Source organism: Hesperophylax consimilis, chromosome 5 (assembly GCF_061612785.1).
Source record: "Hesperophylax consimilis isolate HC1 chromosome 5, BYU_Hcon_1.0, whole genome shotgun sequence".
NCBI lineage: Eukaryota > Metazoa > Arthropoda > Insecta > Trichoptera > Limnephilidae > Hesperophylax > Hesperophylax consimilis.
In genome coordinates, this window is record NC_142840.1 from 5,997,672 (window position 1) to 6,015,554 (window position 17,883).

Here is a 17,883-nt window from a genome sequence, read left to right on the forward strand (position 1 = left end):
CAGTGAGAGTATAACATCCCCATTGGGGTATATTGTGAAGCTGAAGGTAGTAGGTAGGGGTGGGAGATGGAGAAGAAGAAGGTGAGGAAGTACCGGGCTATTCAGATCTGGTCACCAAACATGGCCAAAGTCATTTCAAGCGACGTTTCAATTCTGAATGATGGTCTTATACCAATGAGATACTTAAAGCATCTTTCAATCGGAACGTGTCGCAAATATATCACATATTATTATTACACTTATATAAGAAAATTTAACCAATACACATAAATACATGTACCATTTACACATAACCACGTAAACACCTCAGCACAGGTTCTCCCAGTGAGGTGTTCACGAAACATATAAAACTACCCACCACAGTGTCACCTACTCAAACCTACCTCACACCAAGCATAAAAAAAAAAAAACACCATATTAACAACAGTTCTAAATTTAAGTATTATGTACAAATGTAAATATTTGGTAGACACTGTAATGTATGTATAGAAATAAATAAATAAAATAAAAGTTACAAATCAATGTACACCATAATATGTATGTATAGTTGTATTGTGTAAACTTTCCTAAATAAAGATATTATTATTATTAATATTAATGTATAATTATTTATACTCGACGTTTATTTTCATTCGAATTATTATGCATTGTCATTAAAATAATTGAGACACACAGTGTATGACTAACGTTCCACCTTTCAGATGATACAAAACGTTATTATTATGGATAGTTTAAACTGTTTATTATTTGTATGATTATGACCACGTATATGTTACAACAATATAATGTTTATTTAATTGTAGGATTATAAGCTATTTTTACGATTATATGATATAATGTTTTTTATCAATGAGGAAGAAGTGTAAAAACTAAGGATAAATGTATATATATTATGTAAGACCCTAAAATGTTTTATTATATGACATTTATAGTCCTTCAACGGATTACGAAGTTAAAAAGGAAGGACGAATGGAGAGCGTTTACGAAATAACATTAAACATGCCTTATGTGTCTACACATGGTCTTTGTAAAATACCAGGAAGTTGAATTAAAATAGCTCACTTATTTACACGAAACAGATAAATTTATTTTGGGGAACCATTTGGTTAGAAAACAAACAAATCAATTGCAAAATAGATAATATTATTAACTATTTTAGTTTTTTTTTACAATATTCCAAAACTGCAGCTATCATAATTTTTTTGTAAATCGTTCATTATTAATTTATTACAAATATAATTAGGTTATATCACGTGGGTTCCATGCTAACTCAACACAGCGACAATTCAACACACATTTAAAAAGTGATAAATAGTCATTAGAAAAGATGAAAAAAAATAATAATTAAACCTAACCTAACTTACATAACCCAGTTAATAATTTTTTGTTTCATCACTTTCCATGACTTTATATAACTTTTTAAAGATGTGATGAATTATCATTTTGATGATTTATCCGGTCACCATCAAGTGTGCTCTAAATTTAAAGTCAATTTATTATGTAAGCAATAATATTTTTTTTTGATTTTCTTATTATGACAAACTGATACAAATTTAATTTACATACGTGTTGAATATTTGAAAAAAAAAAGTGGAGAAAAAACAAAAATCTCTGGCAGCGCAGTTGCGAAGAGCGCGCCTATGAGGAGGGATTGTGTAATGCTCATATTATATACGAATTGTTATTATTAAATTTATATTAAAAAAAAATCTTACTATTTAATATTTTCTTATCCACTTCTTACTCTTAAGTATTTTTCACATAAATACAGTTTAATTAATCTTTATTACTTTTTTGCACATGTTAAATATTTTAAAATATAATATGTAACCTGGAAAAAGTATTTTAATCTACATTCACGAAAGTAAGCTCCCTTGGTACATAATGTATACATTGGATATGCCCTCCGTTTGTTGCAAAGCCTTATTTATGATTATTTTTGTAATATTCCGTTAGCACAGTGTAGAAATAAAACGTGGAAAAACTAGTTACTCTTACGTTCAAAGAACAATACGCTAACGTTAGTTTTTCTGATTTAATTTTAAATTAAATTTTTTAAATATGGTCGCTATAATTGTATTTTCCAGCGCTATTTTTGTTTCTTGGCAATTCTGTATAATCCATGGCGTTTCATTAGCCGACAACAAAGAGGTTGACGTGAAAAATTAATGTGCGCTTTGATAAAAGTTTTAAAGGTCTTGTGTTTTTATATAACCTCAGGGGTTTTAATTTGTCCAAGAGATTAATTTCTTAGTCGTATAAAGTATTGTATATTACAGGTCACGAGGTGAATCTTTTAACACTGTGATTAATATTTTTTGCGGTAATCGTCGATTAATCAGTCAAAGGTAGCATTTTTGATTGATGAATAATTATAAGACGGAATTTATGATTCTGATTAGAGGAGAAATATATCACTAGGAGTCTACTATAATATATTATGTCTTACAAATATTTGAAACTTCTTCTAAACGTTCTTCTCTTATCTGAAACAGCAAAAACGGTGAGCTCTGTCTAGGGTAATTAAATTTGGATGAAATGTATTTAAATGCACGGAAAATAGATACAGGAAGGCTATAATAACATACCTCAGTAAAAATAATAATTAAGGTTAGTATTATACTATTTTTCTAGATGCGTTCCATATAGTTTTAATAAAAAATTTACCTCCATGATTACTATTCTGAATATCCCATGTCTGTAGAAGTCCGTATGGGTGAATAATATAAATACATAATTTTTCTCTACAAATCCTAGTTCAATAATTTTAGTTGTCAACGTCATGTCACATCCACGATGGGCTAAGAGTTTTGTATATATCTTTTAAAATCTCCTGCTCGTTCCGAGTCTTTCAATTGGTAAAAAGAAAACAAATAACTTGAAAGAAGCCGAATTTTAAAACTAAATTCAACAATTTATTGCTCTTTTATCCCGCGAGACTTGTGTGTTCACAATGTTCATCTTGTGGAGATTATAGTAAGTAGGTTAACTTCATTGACCCAACGCTATATTGCGTAAGTTCGTACACGATCGTGGGTTCCTAACCTACGAGTAATTTAGGACCATCTTATAGTTTGACATTATGATTTATCAAGGACACTGAAACAACGCCTTGGCTCCTGACAGCTTAATCTGTGTGACGGGCAAGTAATAACCCAGCACACCTCAGTATCACCTTACCACAGGAAATATTATGAATATAAACCGCAAAGGGATTAGACCGAGAGGCCATATTATACTGTTTAATGTTTACCCGCCTAATCCACTGTAACTTCTCCATCTTTCTCGTAAAGGACGCAGGCAACAAACAATGGTTACTGAAAGAACCATGCGTCGATGGCAATCTATCACAGATCACAGCCTAAATGATATTAATTTGGAATTGAACAGATTGATATTCTCTGGAAGCGTGATGCGTACAGATTTGAAATAAAACTGATGTTGCCACTTTATACAAGAACTTTTGAGTCCTAGGAGCCAGAAAGGGCAATGAAATTATTTATCTGCTAAAGATAGAATTTTGATATTTGATAATGTGTGACCAATTTTAGCAAAATCATGGAAACTTGAGCTTACTGTGGGCCCACGGAATTCTCCAAAACATTGTTTATATTGTTTTATCTCTCAGTAATATTTGTTTTGAGAGCTGTAAAAGATTTCAATAATTTAGGAACATTTATTATGTTATACAAAACCCTTGTCAGATGCCAACTTAAGTATAACTCTACGTTATGGTCTCCATTTTTAAATATTCATTCAGATAACATTAAAAAGATTCAACGGAAGTTTCTAAGGTTTATAAATTATAAATTGCATATTCCTATACAAAACATAAATTACAATTACCTCTTGGATAAAATGTCTCTATTGAAACTTTCAGAAAGAAGAATAAGCACAGATTTAATACTGTTACAAAAAATACTACATTTTAAAATTGACTGTCCCGAATTACTTCAATGTATCAATATCCATGTTCCCAAAAAAATCATGCCGACATTTCTTACCTTTTTACTTCAATAAGACCAGGACACCAACTTACCAAAATTCTCCGATTCCGAGACTTAACAATCTCGGAAACAAATATTCTGATCTGGGTGATATATTTCATTTGAAAACTAATCAGTATGAATGTTGTGTATTCTATCACTTTTATTCTTCTAGACACAAATAGACATATGTACCCATATAACTTCTCCGCTTCTACTATTTTGTTTTGTTGAATCTTTTAAATTCAATTATATGCGTGAGGATTCATTTTTGCCATTATATTTACATTCTTCTTTATTGTATTAATTTTTAAGTGTTTACTCTGATACAAAATGCATGTATTTTTTTAAAGAAAAGCCCACTAGGGCGTGTAATAAATAAATTAATAAATATTTGGCCACTCTATATTATTATATAAGAGAGACGAAAAAACCTTTTACTAATACATTTAAAAAGATCTTTTTTCAATTCATCCGATGTATGTTTTTGACTTACGCGGTGATGTGACGGTTTGATGTCGCGGTGTCATGGTTTGCCATCGACGCATAGGTCGATTTCGTAATATTTTAACCATAAAACTTTTGCAGGACTTTGTCAAAATATAAATCCAGCTTTAAATATATATTTTTATCTGAGATCTCATCTCCTCTCCCCAAACGGAATTGACGAGTTCAGAGATGGAAACTTTAAAAGCGATTAACTCGTTTTACGCGCCGCTTGAACTCTCGGAATATCTCTCAATTTAATTTAATTAGTCATTATTTTAAAAGTTGCCAGTCATCAGCCTTATGGCGTTCTGGAGGCAATAATTGAACTCCACAAATGACATAGATAATGAAAGAGAACAGAATAGAACTAGAATAACCTTTGTATGCGTACCTCGCACATAGACAGAATCAAATTATTATAATTTTTATTAAAAATAAACTTATGTTTACAACACAAGATTTTTTGTAAAAGTACAAAATATAAAAAAATATTAAAAATAGATTTTTTCATTTTAAATTTTCTTTTTAGGCACACAATTAAATGTTTAAATGTTTAATTTTATGAATTTTTTAAACTCAAATTTTAGTGTTTTTTTCAAACAGAAATTTCTACTTAAAAATAGAATTTTCCCTCAACAACTAGTAGCTATTACCTTTCTTAGCTAGATAGATTTCCAAATAATATTTTTTTTTCATTTTTCCGAGGATGCCTGACAGAGCAAATAAGTACACCATTTTCAAAATTACCCCTTTTATAAAATCCTTAAATTATCCACAATAGTACTATGTATATGTATAAAATAGAAATTGTTTTATAAATTTATTTGCTAAGTAAAATTTTCATTTTTATACCTATTTTTCCTAGCACCAAAGTAGTGTAACCCCTTAATATATTTTGTAATAACTAGACGTCACTGAAGAGAGTTTTCTAGTTGTCTAGTTGTTGTTACTTAATTAGGCTTTATTAAAGAGCAACAAAAAAAACACAACATTAAAAACATAAAAATCCTAATTATATTGTAATGATTGGCTTTGTTTGGTTAATTACTTGAGTTATTTAGTTCTGAAACAAATGCGTACCTTTTATTTTGATCCAAACTGAAAGCTTTTATTTAATTTTAGGTATTATTATCTGCCCGCTATTTCAATGAAATAGGTATGTGGTTTTAAAATTTAATGGCTTATTATTTAAAGTATTTTTGTCCGTGGATGTTATATTTTAATGGATATTAAGGACGGGTTGTTTCGGAGAATTTGAACAATTCTTCAAATTTCAACGTTCATTTCCGGGTTCTGTAAAAGTCCTATTCCAGTTTTGTTATTATATCATTATAAGCTAGGTGATTGACAAAACTGAAATTAAAACAGAACTTTAAAAAATCTTTCACAGAACTTGAAAATGAACGTTGAAATTTGATGAATTGTTCGAATTCTCCGAAACAACCCGTCCTAAGAATGAAGTTTGTTGAGTACATGGTTATTTGTTTGCATATGTAAGGTTATAAATTTGGACATGTAAGGGATTATGGAAATTGGATTTCAAAGGGGTGAAGGATTTTAAATTCAAGGAATAGTTAAATTATTTGTCAATGTGCCTTTTTAATGTTGTTTAGTACCTGCAAAGTATGCCAGCATGGAAGCCAACACCACAGCGACCAGGATCATGGCTATGGAGAAGCACTTCCAGGAACACCTGTGCTGGCAACGCTTGTCGATGTGGAATCTGGAGGGGGAGTAGGGCGCGCAGTGGGCGGGGGCGGGCCCCCGTCGCAGCGGGAAGCCCGGCATGCCGAGCCCGCCGCCCCCGGAGCTCATGGTGCCCATAGCTCCCATGGTACCGCCAGCTCCGCCCGAGCTCATGGTGCCCATGCCGCCCATACCGCCCATCGTGCCCATGCCGCCCTGCAACTGAGATGGAGTCAACCTGAAACAAAACAATACATCGTTAGTTAAATAAAAAGGAGTTCGACAGTATGTTTTCTTGTTTTAACTTTGGCGTATAAATGGATATTTCAAAGCTCCACAACTATTGGTGTTAACGATATCGCGCGGTGAAAATGTTGGAGATAACTTATACATTTCATGACGCCAGAGCTTAACATTGAACAGAACTTTCGCAGACTTTCTAATAAAGCTACATTTTATGCATTTTAACAGAATTTTAGATTACAAGTGTTAGAAATTTTGAATTTCTTATGTGGAAACTGTACGCGTCAATGGCAAAGTGATTCAAGTAGTAGTTCCACATCAATGGGAAATCTGTTCTCACGCGCTTTCGGAAATTATTATCAGGAACATAAAATCCAACATTCGCGACAGTTTTATCGCTATGGTGCAACAGATGCATTTCGACATAGTAATTAAAAAAGCAAAACGAAATAGCTTGTTAATTTGATTGTTTTCATTAATTTTGCCAAAATGGCGTAGCGAAAATATTGCGAGTAAAAGCTTCCAATCGAAAAATATTATCGCCTATAAAAATTCAATAGTTGATTGCAATTGCGGCATAACAATGACGCCATCAAAGAGTATCGAAAACGAAAAAGCTTTTTATTATTTATTTCGTCTGCTCGGAATGCATTAGCATCCCGCCAGCCACCTCGCTACCGGGGAATCAACCACCGTAGCCAACGCGATCCGAATACAATTTTAATAAATTTGCCCATATTTTGTATATAATACAGATTTATGCAAAACGTTTCATGATTTGTTTTTTAATCCACAGACGCCTGGAGCGAGACTCCCACCCCCCGATTTCATCCCCTCCTTGGCTAGGCTCAGAGACCCGAGAACCCCCGGGGCGAAAGGTTGCAAGTAGATGGAATTTTAAATCGTTCACTGCATTATTAGTCTTTTTCATACCTCATGTCCCAAACACCCCGAGCAATATTTTTGTATCAAGCCCCCTTGTCAGTTGAGTTTGTCAATTTGTGACATTGGATGTTTGGTTCAGTGTTCTGGATGTGACAACGTTATATTTACTCGTTTCTGTTCGGCTAAACACAATCAAAAGACTTTTATGATCAAGGTACTTATTTACAGTACGCAGTCTTACGAAGGGGGGAGTTCACATATTGAAAAACGTTTTAAACGGAAGAGAAAAATCAACACGGACTGACGTACTTATGTGAGTACTTACTAGAAATCGTTAAAAGCCTAAACATATCAACAATATACTTTAAAACCTTAAAAGTAAAAAATAAATTGTTAATTCTGGACTAAAAGATTTGGCTTAGGTTAGGTTTTTCTCCACCTCTAAGAGTGAATAACTTATTAATAAACCACAAAGTGACATGTCATGGCATGTATTACAATGCACCATCCAAAAGGACGAAAATTCAAAGAAAATCCATGAAATTAATTAAACCTAACTGCAAGCCCGTCAAACTACAGACGACAATGAATTGTTTCAAAAAGTTGGATACATCGTTTTGTGCAAACTCCGAAACACTGCGAATTAGCTGCTGCATTCGAATTTGGAATACACGTTGACGTTCCAACCCCTGCAGCCGACACGTGAATTGTCGGTTAGAACAAGAGTGATGTATTGGTAGCGGAGGTACCGCACACAGACAGGGCTGATGCGAGCGGAAAACAAAATGCTACCGTTGTCATTTTTTGAACAACAGTATACATATACACATTCCATTGTGCACTATTATTCTGCATATATTGCCAAATTACCATTCAGTTAGGTTGCAAAGATGAGATTTTTTTCACTATTGGCACGTTTTTGCCCTTAGGTATATTCAATTGTCGACGACATCAAAAAATGAATGAAAAATTGAACAAAAAGTACAGGTAAATATTAATTTCAGTTCTCGTTTGAAAAAACTAACGCAATTTACTAGAAATATTAAAATCCATGGTCATCACTGTACGGGTAATCAATCTATCAATAAAAATAAAAATGTAAATTTTCCTTTGTTCAAAATCTAATATCTCCAAAAGACCTTCACCGATTAATTTGAAATTTCTACACAACGTTGCACTTGAATACGCGTGTGTTTTAAAATTATTTAGATTTTTTTGAAGAACAGCGTAATCTGTTGGACAAATATGCTTTTTTGAAAATAACTGCGCCATCTGGAGAACTAGCAACATGCGCTATTGTTTTCTATCTGTACAGACAGTTATGCTTAGTAATTTTCATTTTAAAAATCAAAATCAGTCATTTTGCCTTTAATATATTATTGGATATAGCTTGGGGTCGCCTCTGAGATCGGCCGCCCGTGTTTGCCGGACTCAATATCTATATGGTAACGGCGCCCCTGCCAATAGACCCACAGAGAACCGACTCAATCTGCCGCGGATTATTGCGCTGAATGGGTTATTCTATACCCCGTTCCCCGTTCATATAAATAGGCCGCGGGCTTTTGTCATTTAAAGTTGCATCGAGGAAAACTTGCTTGGGGATAAATCATTAATCCATTTGGACGGATGCTCGCGTACTGCACAGGGGATGGTCATTAACAGTTGTGACACTGCGAAAAATGATAAAGGCCCAAATTTAAAACGGAGGGTAGATACTAATTTGGTATTCATGTCAGAAGCTTGAGAACTATTGTGAAGGATGCCAACAAGATAGCTATAGTATGCACCGAAAGATATATTCGTAAAAGTCATGTTGCGAACAAATGCTAGACCGGTCGTAAAAACCTTAGCTAAATAATTTTTAATTAACTAACTAACTAACTATATAGCCATCACGCCGTTTCCCGCAGGGGTAGGCAGAGAGAACGGACTGCAAAACAAATCGGTTTGGCACACACTTCTTGCCTCATTGTCATTCATACATCGTTTCATACATACTCTTCTATTATTCTCACTATTCTCTCGACTCAAGTATCTAATTTACTTTATCGTGCCAAATCTTCCTTGGGCGTCCCGACTTCTACTACCATTCGCATTTGCGTCATATATTCTCCTTACACCATTTCTTCGCTCATTCGCTCTACATGCCCATACCATCTAAGCTTCCCTTTCTTAATCTTAGTCATTACGCTTACATCAGCGCTCTTGCACTTTTTGCGTATCTCTAATATATTGAAGTGAAACTTCTTTAGGCGCGTAATGAATTTTCGGGGACGGAGTAAAACCGAGTCACGATCGAAACGAAAATGCGGGTACCCCCACCACCGATTAAAGTTCATTTGATCTAGTCAAAGTTTTGAAGTAACATATAAATGCTTCTTAGCTCATCCCGACAACTGGCGTTGGTGGTGTAATGGTCAGCATAGCTGCCTTCCAAGCAGTTGATCCGAGTTCGATTCTCGGCCATCGCACATTATTTTTTTGTTTTTAACGCCTTTTTCATTCAATATCTTATTTTTTAGTAGGTCAGAACATTTTTTAAAAGAAAATAATATTGCAAAATAATAAAAACACTTATCTCACTGTGATAAAACATTACTCCGCTAGAGCGCGCTTTGCGTTATTGTGTTGGATTAAAATTATTATCTAATCCGTATATTATGATAATTGTATTACATTTATTTAATTAATTTATTTATTTTGATAATATGTAATAATTTACAGAAAAAAAAATTAAAACTATCTCCCTCTGATAAAATATCCGTTCGCTAGAGCGCACTACGCGATCTTGTGTGGGATTCTATTTCTGTACATTGTACATTATTTTTAAAAATATATTATATTTTATTTTGAAAATTTTTGGAACTATACATTAATCGAACGTCATTCATCTATAAGAAAATATTAGAAAAAGCAAATCCATGCTTCGTCGTTGAATTATTTAACCTCTAATTTTCAAACTAACCTAAGAGAGAAAATAGAGATGATGAAATGAAAATAGAGAGAGAGGAATACTAGAAGTTTCACTTCTGTCTTGCGTAGGCTTGACACACCCAGTTTTTTTTTTTTTTATTCATTATATGAAATTTTTTTGTAATTATGCTGTAAATGCTACACATTAGAGAAATATCGCACAATTGATACAATTGTGATTGATTCTTGACTTTTCAGTATATTTTTGGTCGGTATATACAGTTAGAACCTGCTTTCCTCTAGCTCACAATTATAAACGCATTAAATTCGTACAAGATAGAGTGTGCTTCGTTCCAAAATTTATTAGGTCCTGAGTCCTGAAGAAGTTCTCGCAATCAGTCGAAAACTTCAACAGGCAAATTCCTATCATTCAACTTCCGTCGCCCACTAAAAGTCGATCATAACTCGATGAGCAAAATATAAATATGTGTATAGTGGTGCGAGTGTGCGTCGGTATGCCGCTGGCAGCAGCCGAGACCTGAAGTACTGATGAGGAGTATTATGTTGACAGCCCGCCAACCAATCAACGGCCATTGTAAAACTTGTGGAGTTATTATGGAAATGAGAGTCACACACCCCCACCCGGTGCCGCCCGGCCGCCCTAACCCCATCTACCTCCAGCCGATCCCACCCTGCCCCACCCCGAGGTCCTTCCATGTTCTGCGTCGGGCGGAATCTGAAATATGATAGAATCGTGCGGCGACGTTTGCCCATATGATCGATCTGCCATACGTGTAAGTGCCATTTGACTACACACTTTAACACTTTTCATTCGTTCAATTTTTGTATTGGTAAACTATCTGGAGACAGCTACTTTATTGCGAATCAATCAACTATCAAAGCTGTAATGTCGATCATTATTTGCTTGTGTGGAATATATTTAAAATAAAACACTAATGGTGTTAGTAAATAATGTCAAAACAATTGTCGTTTCTTCTACACGGAGAATAATGAGTTTTGCAAATTTATTAAGAATCTCTTCAAATGAATATACTATCAAGGCAAATGTAGGTGCATGTGCAATTTATACCGATAAATTAGGAATATACTAAAATTTTATCTGTAAACGGCCTGCAATCCCGTTTTTAACCAAATTACCAATAATTTGAAGAGATTCAATAAATATGTGTATAGCAATACTCATTTTTCTATGCATAATAGAATAATCATATAGTAAATTGATTTTTTCTAAACGACGGTAGCTATATCAATTTCAACTGAGACAACATTTTTAAGCATTGTGTTTGGGTGAGTTCACTAATAATACGTCTTTTAGCGGGCCATTTACAGTAGACAATACGGAAGAATACACAGACATATTTTGATTCTAAGAGCTCTGTAACTTTTTTCCTATTGTTTATTTTAGCTCTAAAATAAAACAGTGTTTAAAACATATTTATTACATTGAAAATCCAATATAAACTTATTAATATAGTTAATGATAGACACCGCCTTACCTCGGATGAACTTATAAAGTCTGCAGTCCGTAGTTCGTAGTTGATATCATAGCAATGGAGTGTAAAAAATATCTATCTGAGCAGCGCTCCGGAGCCCAAGCCAAACCGACAATTTATTTGATTAAACTTTCATTGTGTCGTTATTGAAAGTAATTGAGGCGGATCCAGCGGACAATGGACAAGAGCGGAGCAAAACTCCGGCGAGATGGCCAGGGACAGGGACAGGGACATTCGTCCTTTTGCGGCAAGATTGATCTCCTTAATTGAATTTGCCGTACGTGACGCAACCAACATCCATGCCAATTGACTAAGTGAATCCCAACTACCCAACTGTTGTGAAAAAATAAACCAATCAAATAGGTCAGAAGTCAGAAGCTAAACGAAACGCAGATTAAAAACAAGAATAAAAACAGTCAGTGTGATAAATTAATCAGAATCCAACGTGAAATATGATTCGTTGGTGTCGGTTATCAGCGAACCGAAGAAATTTATTGTTTCTACGTGAATATTTATTGCTTGTTCCAATGTTATCACTTTTACATGGTTCACAGAGTGCGCTTCTAAGACATATTTGTTGATAAAAGGAGAATTTTGTATATTCATATTTATACGAACAAACGTTATTCATTTATCATCAGCTGGCTTGTCTAAACAAATGTATAAGCATTTCTTTACGCTGAATTCTGAATAATACACAGTATACCTAGTTGTAGAATTTGGTAAACAGAGTGAAGCCTTTAAGCATCGTTTTGTAATAAAAGTAAAGTATTGATATTTCAAAATGTTTGAATTTGAAATTTTTTGTTTTACTAAAACAGAATATATAACAATAATTTGAACCTTTCAATGTTTTGTGAAAACAAACATCGTAAATATATTAGTCTTAGAATTGATCGATAAGTTTTTCCACTTTCTGCAATTAACGGGAGTTCGCCCTTAAGAGGGGGATGATAAATTTGATTTACTAGGAAAACAAGTATAGCCTCCCATCCCACTTCCGAATGCCTTCCTTACCGCCATAGTTCATCCGAGAGTGCAAAACTTTGCCTTCGTTATAATATATATATATGTATTCGTTCGCGAGCTCCTAACCAACGATTCATATAACTCTGACTTCTGCCTCTTAATTTAGTGTTATGCTTCCTGCGCCTCTATACTTCTCCTAACTCGAGCAAACATTCTATATTCTTTACTTTACACATATAACCGCTTCTCCGTGTCGCGGATTGAGTAATCAAGCTCCGTTTGTATTTTCTCTCGTCTCTCATATTATTATCCAGTACGAGAACTCTTAACTTTAATGTTTCCTAATTTGATGTAGCCAATTACGTTCCGGAACTCGGAGACGTGCGTTCTTTTTCACCACGGCTTCTATCGATCGTAAATGTAAAATGAAATAATATCCCAGACGAATCCCGCTACATTCCTAAATGGAAAAGAAAACTTTTCGTTATTTTGTTTTCAAAATTACACGAAGCCCGATGAAGGGCGAGCATGTACATCAAATACAAATGTCTGCGTTAAAACTTCCTTTCTGTATACAACATGACGTGAAAACATAATAGGCCGAGGAAAACTAACTTAGAACAGCGAGGAGGAAGCGGGCCACAGTTATGAGACTGTGATACCTCCTCCGGGGAACTTTCGCAACAAGAATACCAAAAAATGTATATGAAGGAAACGGGAGAAAACGAAACTTTTTTTATTAGATCTTCTTGGCTAGGGAGTGAGGGGAGGTGGTAGGGGCGGGGGTGGTGCGTGGGGTGATACACTAGTAATGAGCTCACTGGAGCCGAGATTTGTAACGGAAGCGCCCAATGAACAAGCAGGGAAACTGCGGGCGCCAGACATCCCCGTGCTTCGAGTCTCCACGTCTCCGTACTTACTTGACTTGAGCCAGGACCTTCCCGCCTTCTCCACGTGTCATCATTTATTCAAATCCTCCCTACGAGTATGCGGGCCGTGGAGTGAGGAGTGGCGTTGTGACGTTAATTTGTCCGTGTTAATATAATAATGACAGCTCAATTTAAAAATAACATATTCATAAATGGATTTTCAGCTTCATGAATACATTTAGTATTCAAATTCGAAACAAACATGACGATGTTAAACGCGGAGGAAAATTATCCGACAATTTTGGAATTAAATAGGATTTACCTAAGTGTTCGAAATTGTAATAGTGTGTCTTTTCTAATTTAGGTTAAATTGATTTCATGACAAAGCATGGAATTAAGTATTAATTTGGACACGAAATTGGACCCAGAGCAGTTAAAGGTTGGGCCGGAAGTACCGGGCGTGTGGGAGGGAACATACCTATCTAGAAACAGTCATTACGCCTAGAGTTTAGTGCTTTGAATCCACACAGTGTCTACTGTCTACCCGGAGCAAACAACAAAATGCCCAATGAACGGAACGTGTCTTCAACAGGGCGCAAAACAAACAATGGTCAAAAAGATCCGAGTCATTCGTGCCTGCGGAGGTACCTAATGTTTTCACATTAAACAAATTTGTACGGCCGAGTATCCCTTTGTTATCAAACATGGCGTTTATTGGGCGGAATAATGAGTCGATACCCTTCTGAGCTTCCTACAGCGATTATTACGAGCACCCAAACAATGAAAACCCCAAAAATTAACATTCCGAGTGGAAGGAAGGACGGTATGACTGCGAGAGATAACACTAACGTCGCCATTTTGCAGCACAGAGGTGTGCGTGCGTCGGTTTCACTTCGCACGTAATGTTTACTTTATAGTCCACTGTGTGGTCTCGTTCACGTCACACCTTATTCTATGGAACTATAGCGTATGGAGAGCTGGAGTTGAGCGGAACACTTCCTGAGTGTCGATTTGGAAGGAGGAATCAGAAGTTTCCAAAAAAAACTATCACTCTTTTGAATGCTGCCCTTAATTGGGGATTGGTTTGGGGCGGAAATACACGGGGGGAGGAAAAAAGAAAGATGAAAGCCAGGGTTTTCCAGAATATTACGATTTGATTTCAAACTCAGCCTCTTATATACGGCTAGCAGATTCTTCAATAGTGAACAGTTGTTAACCCTGTACAAAACTCTAGTACACCCAACAATTGAATTTGGGAATCATCTCTGGGCTGAGCCTCTAATACTTGCTAAACCCACTCGACTCGGTGCAGAGTGGTCTATCTGATCCAAGGGCGGCAATTAAAACTTCTAATGTACGGACACAATGTGGGCATGCTGAGTCTGTTCTACAGGAGCATTGATGGTTTCATGAGAACGGGTCGTTTCTTCGACTTGTATAAGTAGGTTCGTATGTGGAACAAGCTAGCCTCATTCCGTTCCTCCTTCATATAATCGGGCCTCTTCAAGACCCGTATTAATAAATCCGTGTCTTTACACTGTACAGACATTGGTGTTCTTGTGAGGTAAATGTAAAAAAATAAAAATAAAGTTAGCTGAAAAGTAGATAAAAACTTAAGTTAATAATGCACTGCTCCGAAGTTGCTGACATAAAGTGATTATTTCATTTCATAATAGGTACATTTCAAATATCTAGAGACAAAGCTTTTAGTATTATCAAAGCTGATTTCTTTCAAATGAAGGTGCTGATGCTGGTGTAGTCATATGACAATGGAAATGATTTTCTGGTTGAGATAATTTGAGACTTTTTGTTGTGACTTGAGTTCAAATAAAACCACATTAATTTGATTCGAAGAAACGTATTAAGGTGGGCGTATTGTCAGACAAGACGGTGTAGGGCGCCGATCAGATCATTCCGTGTTCAGTAGAGCCCAACGACCCAACGGCCGCGCACCAAAACCTTCCTATATAAATGCCAATAACCGACAGCCCCTCTAGCGGTAGATATATAGACCTCTGATATCTGAGATTCGTTTCGTATTTATAATATTTTTTTATATAGGTATTTGTATTTCCGATAAACTAATAATGATATTGTTTCCGATTTTCCATAGAAAAATAGAGGCCTTATATGTATGTTGAAAGAGATAACATCCTTAATAACCAAAAACTCTTTTGGAAGAAAGTTACTTCGAACATGATTAAATGAAAATATCATCCAACTCATATAACTTAATTTATGACAGCGCGCCAACCGGTTTCGGCACAACGTGTTTTTATAAGGGCAGAAATATGATAAGTCTCACTGAGAAAAATTGATCAGCAACACTAATGTATATTGTATAAATAAATATTGTAATGCTAAAAGTCTTGCATTTTTTCGTGGGCTATGTCTCAATGTTGTGAAGTTTTAATATTAGTACGTAGGTAATAGAACATTATTATAGCACTTTTAGAATAGATACAACACATGAAAATGTTCATTTCATAGCTAAATAAAATAAACTTTTAAAAAAGTCTTTAATCTACCCTAATGTATTGTTTTGATTCAAAATAATTTAACCAAACTTATAGTGCTTAAAAACTATGTACAATGTAAGAAATTACGTCCAGAAAGTTTATCAGGCATCTTAACTGCTTGTTTCCAGGCATCTAAATATAAATGTTTTGATTATACCCAAAGCCGTTCATAGTTTACTGCATTGTCATCGTAATTATGTGTGAGTACACCTGAATCGGTCCCAACCAGGCCCAGCAACGCCCGAAAAATAGGCCCCAAAAGACCCTAACAGGGCCAAACAGGGCCTAGTCAGACTCGTTACACAATTACACATGGCTGCCACTGGCGATTCCCAGGCCTATTTACGAAATAATCGCTTTTTTCAGTCACTAATGGCTAATAATTGGACAACATAGATTATAGAGACAAAAAATTCTTGCCTTATTTGTTTTTGTCTGTGTCATTATTTTGTGACGATTGTTTGAGTGGGCAACTTCGAGTAAAGCAAGCATTAGACGGCAAAGGTTTTTTTTTGCTAAGCGTTTAAAATTATAGTACCTAATCAATCTAAAACGCAACAAATTAAGAGTACTTGCAATGATCTTTTTGTTTTAAGAAGCAGAAGAAAAATAAGAAAATATATTTGTACATTGTTTTGTATAGACTCGCAAAAATGCAAGGCTGATGTAAGCGTAATAAATAAGATTAAGAAAGGGACCGTTAGATGGTTGGGTATGAAGAAAGGAGTCTAAGGGGAATATATAACGCGAATGTCAATGGTGGAAGAAGTCGGGGACGCCCCAGGAAGCCTAATATATTGTATGGCACGATCAAGTGAACCAGATACATGAGTCGGGCCAAGAGTCAAGAGTCGGAATAATACAGGAGAAAATAGATTTACATAAGAAAAAAATATTATAGTTTTCATTTTAAGCTTGTGAGCGTTTATAAACAGTCATTGTTTAACAAAATAACATGTAATCAATAACGAATAATTGAAAAACTGTTAAGAACTGTCGCGGTGGAAATGCATTGTAATGACATAACATTTTTATGGACTGATTTACTTCTGATAAATTTTTAACAAATATATTTATGTCACAAAATATTAATTTTAAACTAATCGTACGATTTTATCGCGTCCAGATTTGTTTTCAGAAAGTGTTATCATCATATATTATAATAAACAAAATCTGAAACAATTCTCAATATGTTAGAAGTGGCCATAAATGCCAGTAGAATTCCCATTGCCAGTATACACTTCGCTGCACTTTGGGGACATCAATAGAGCTCCCAAAATATTGGCTCCGATACGATTTATAAGATTTATGATCACGACCCCATTTACTGTAATCAGATAAATGATAAATCAATGAGCTACCAACATTTATATCCTTTATTCCTCTTTCCGTACCTATCTGTAGCAAATAGACGAATCTGCCACGAGGAGAGTTGATTCTCTGAGGGTTTAATGACTCGACAAGGGTTTCTATGCTGTTACAAGAGTTGCCTATCATTTGGAGAGGAATTTTTTACTTTATTCTCTCAACAAAGGATGTTTTCATAAAATATTTAATACCGTAGTAATATTTTAACTTCGTTATTGATGGAGCGCTCGAGCAGATCGATTAAACAGCTCTTTTTCTATCAAACAGCAAGTTTCAGCTGGAAAAAAGTTTATAGAAGATTAACGCATTATTAGGTGTCTGATAATTTCTTTATTAGATATTTATGTTCGGCTGGTACCTACTTAGTATTATTTCCAAGATGTGGGTACCTACCTCTCTACGATATACGAATCGTATATGAATCATAAATATGTATGTTAAA

General features: G+C 34.9%; 1 protein-coding gene and 1 non-coding gene across 3 annotated transcripts in view; one reads left to right on the top strand and one right to left on the bottom strand.

Annotated features, from left to right (window-relative positions):
• The window catches only part of Ten-a (Teneurin-a transmembrane protein), a 140,751-nt gene that overhangs the window by 51,561 nt on the left and 71,307 nt on the right, over positions 1-17,883 (bottom strand). For both annotated transcript variants that reach the window (XM_089631553.1, XM_089631552.1), the window contains exon 2: positions 6,092-6,399. In XM_089631553.1, coding sequence (XP_089487679.1) covers positions 6,092-6,399 — 308 coding nt within the window. The remainder of the gene's footprint in view (positions 1-6,091; positions 6,400-17,883) is intronic.
• On the top strand, positions 9,689-9,760 carry TRNAG-UCC (transfer RNA glycine (anticodon UCC)). The gene has a single exon. It is a non-coding gene; the product is annotated as a tRNA-Gly (tRNA).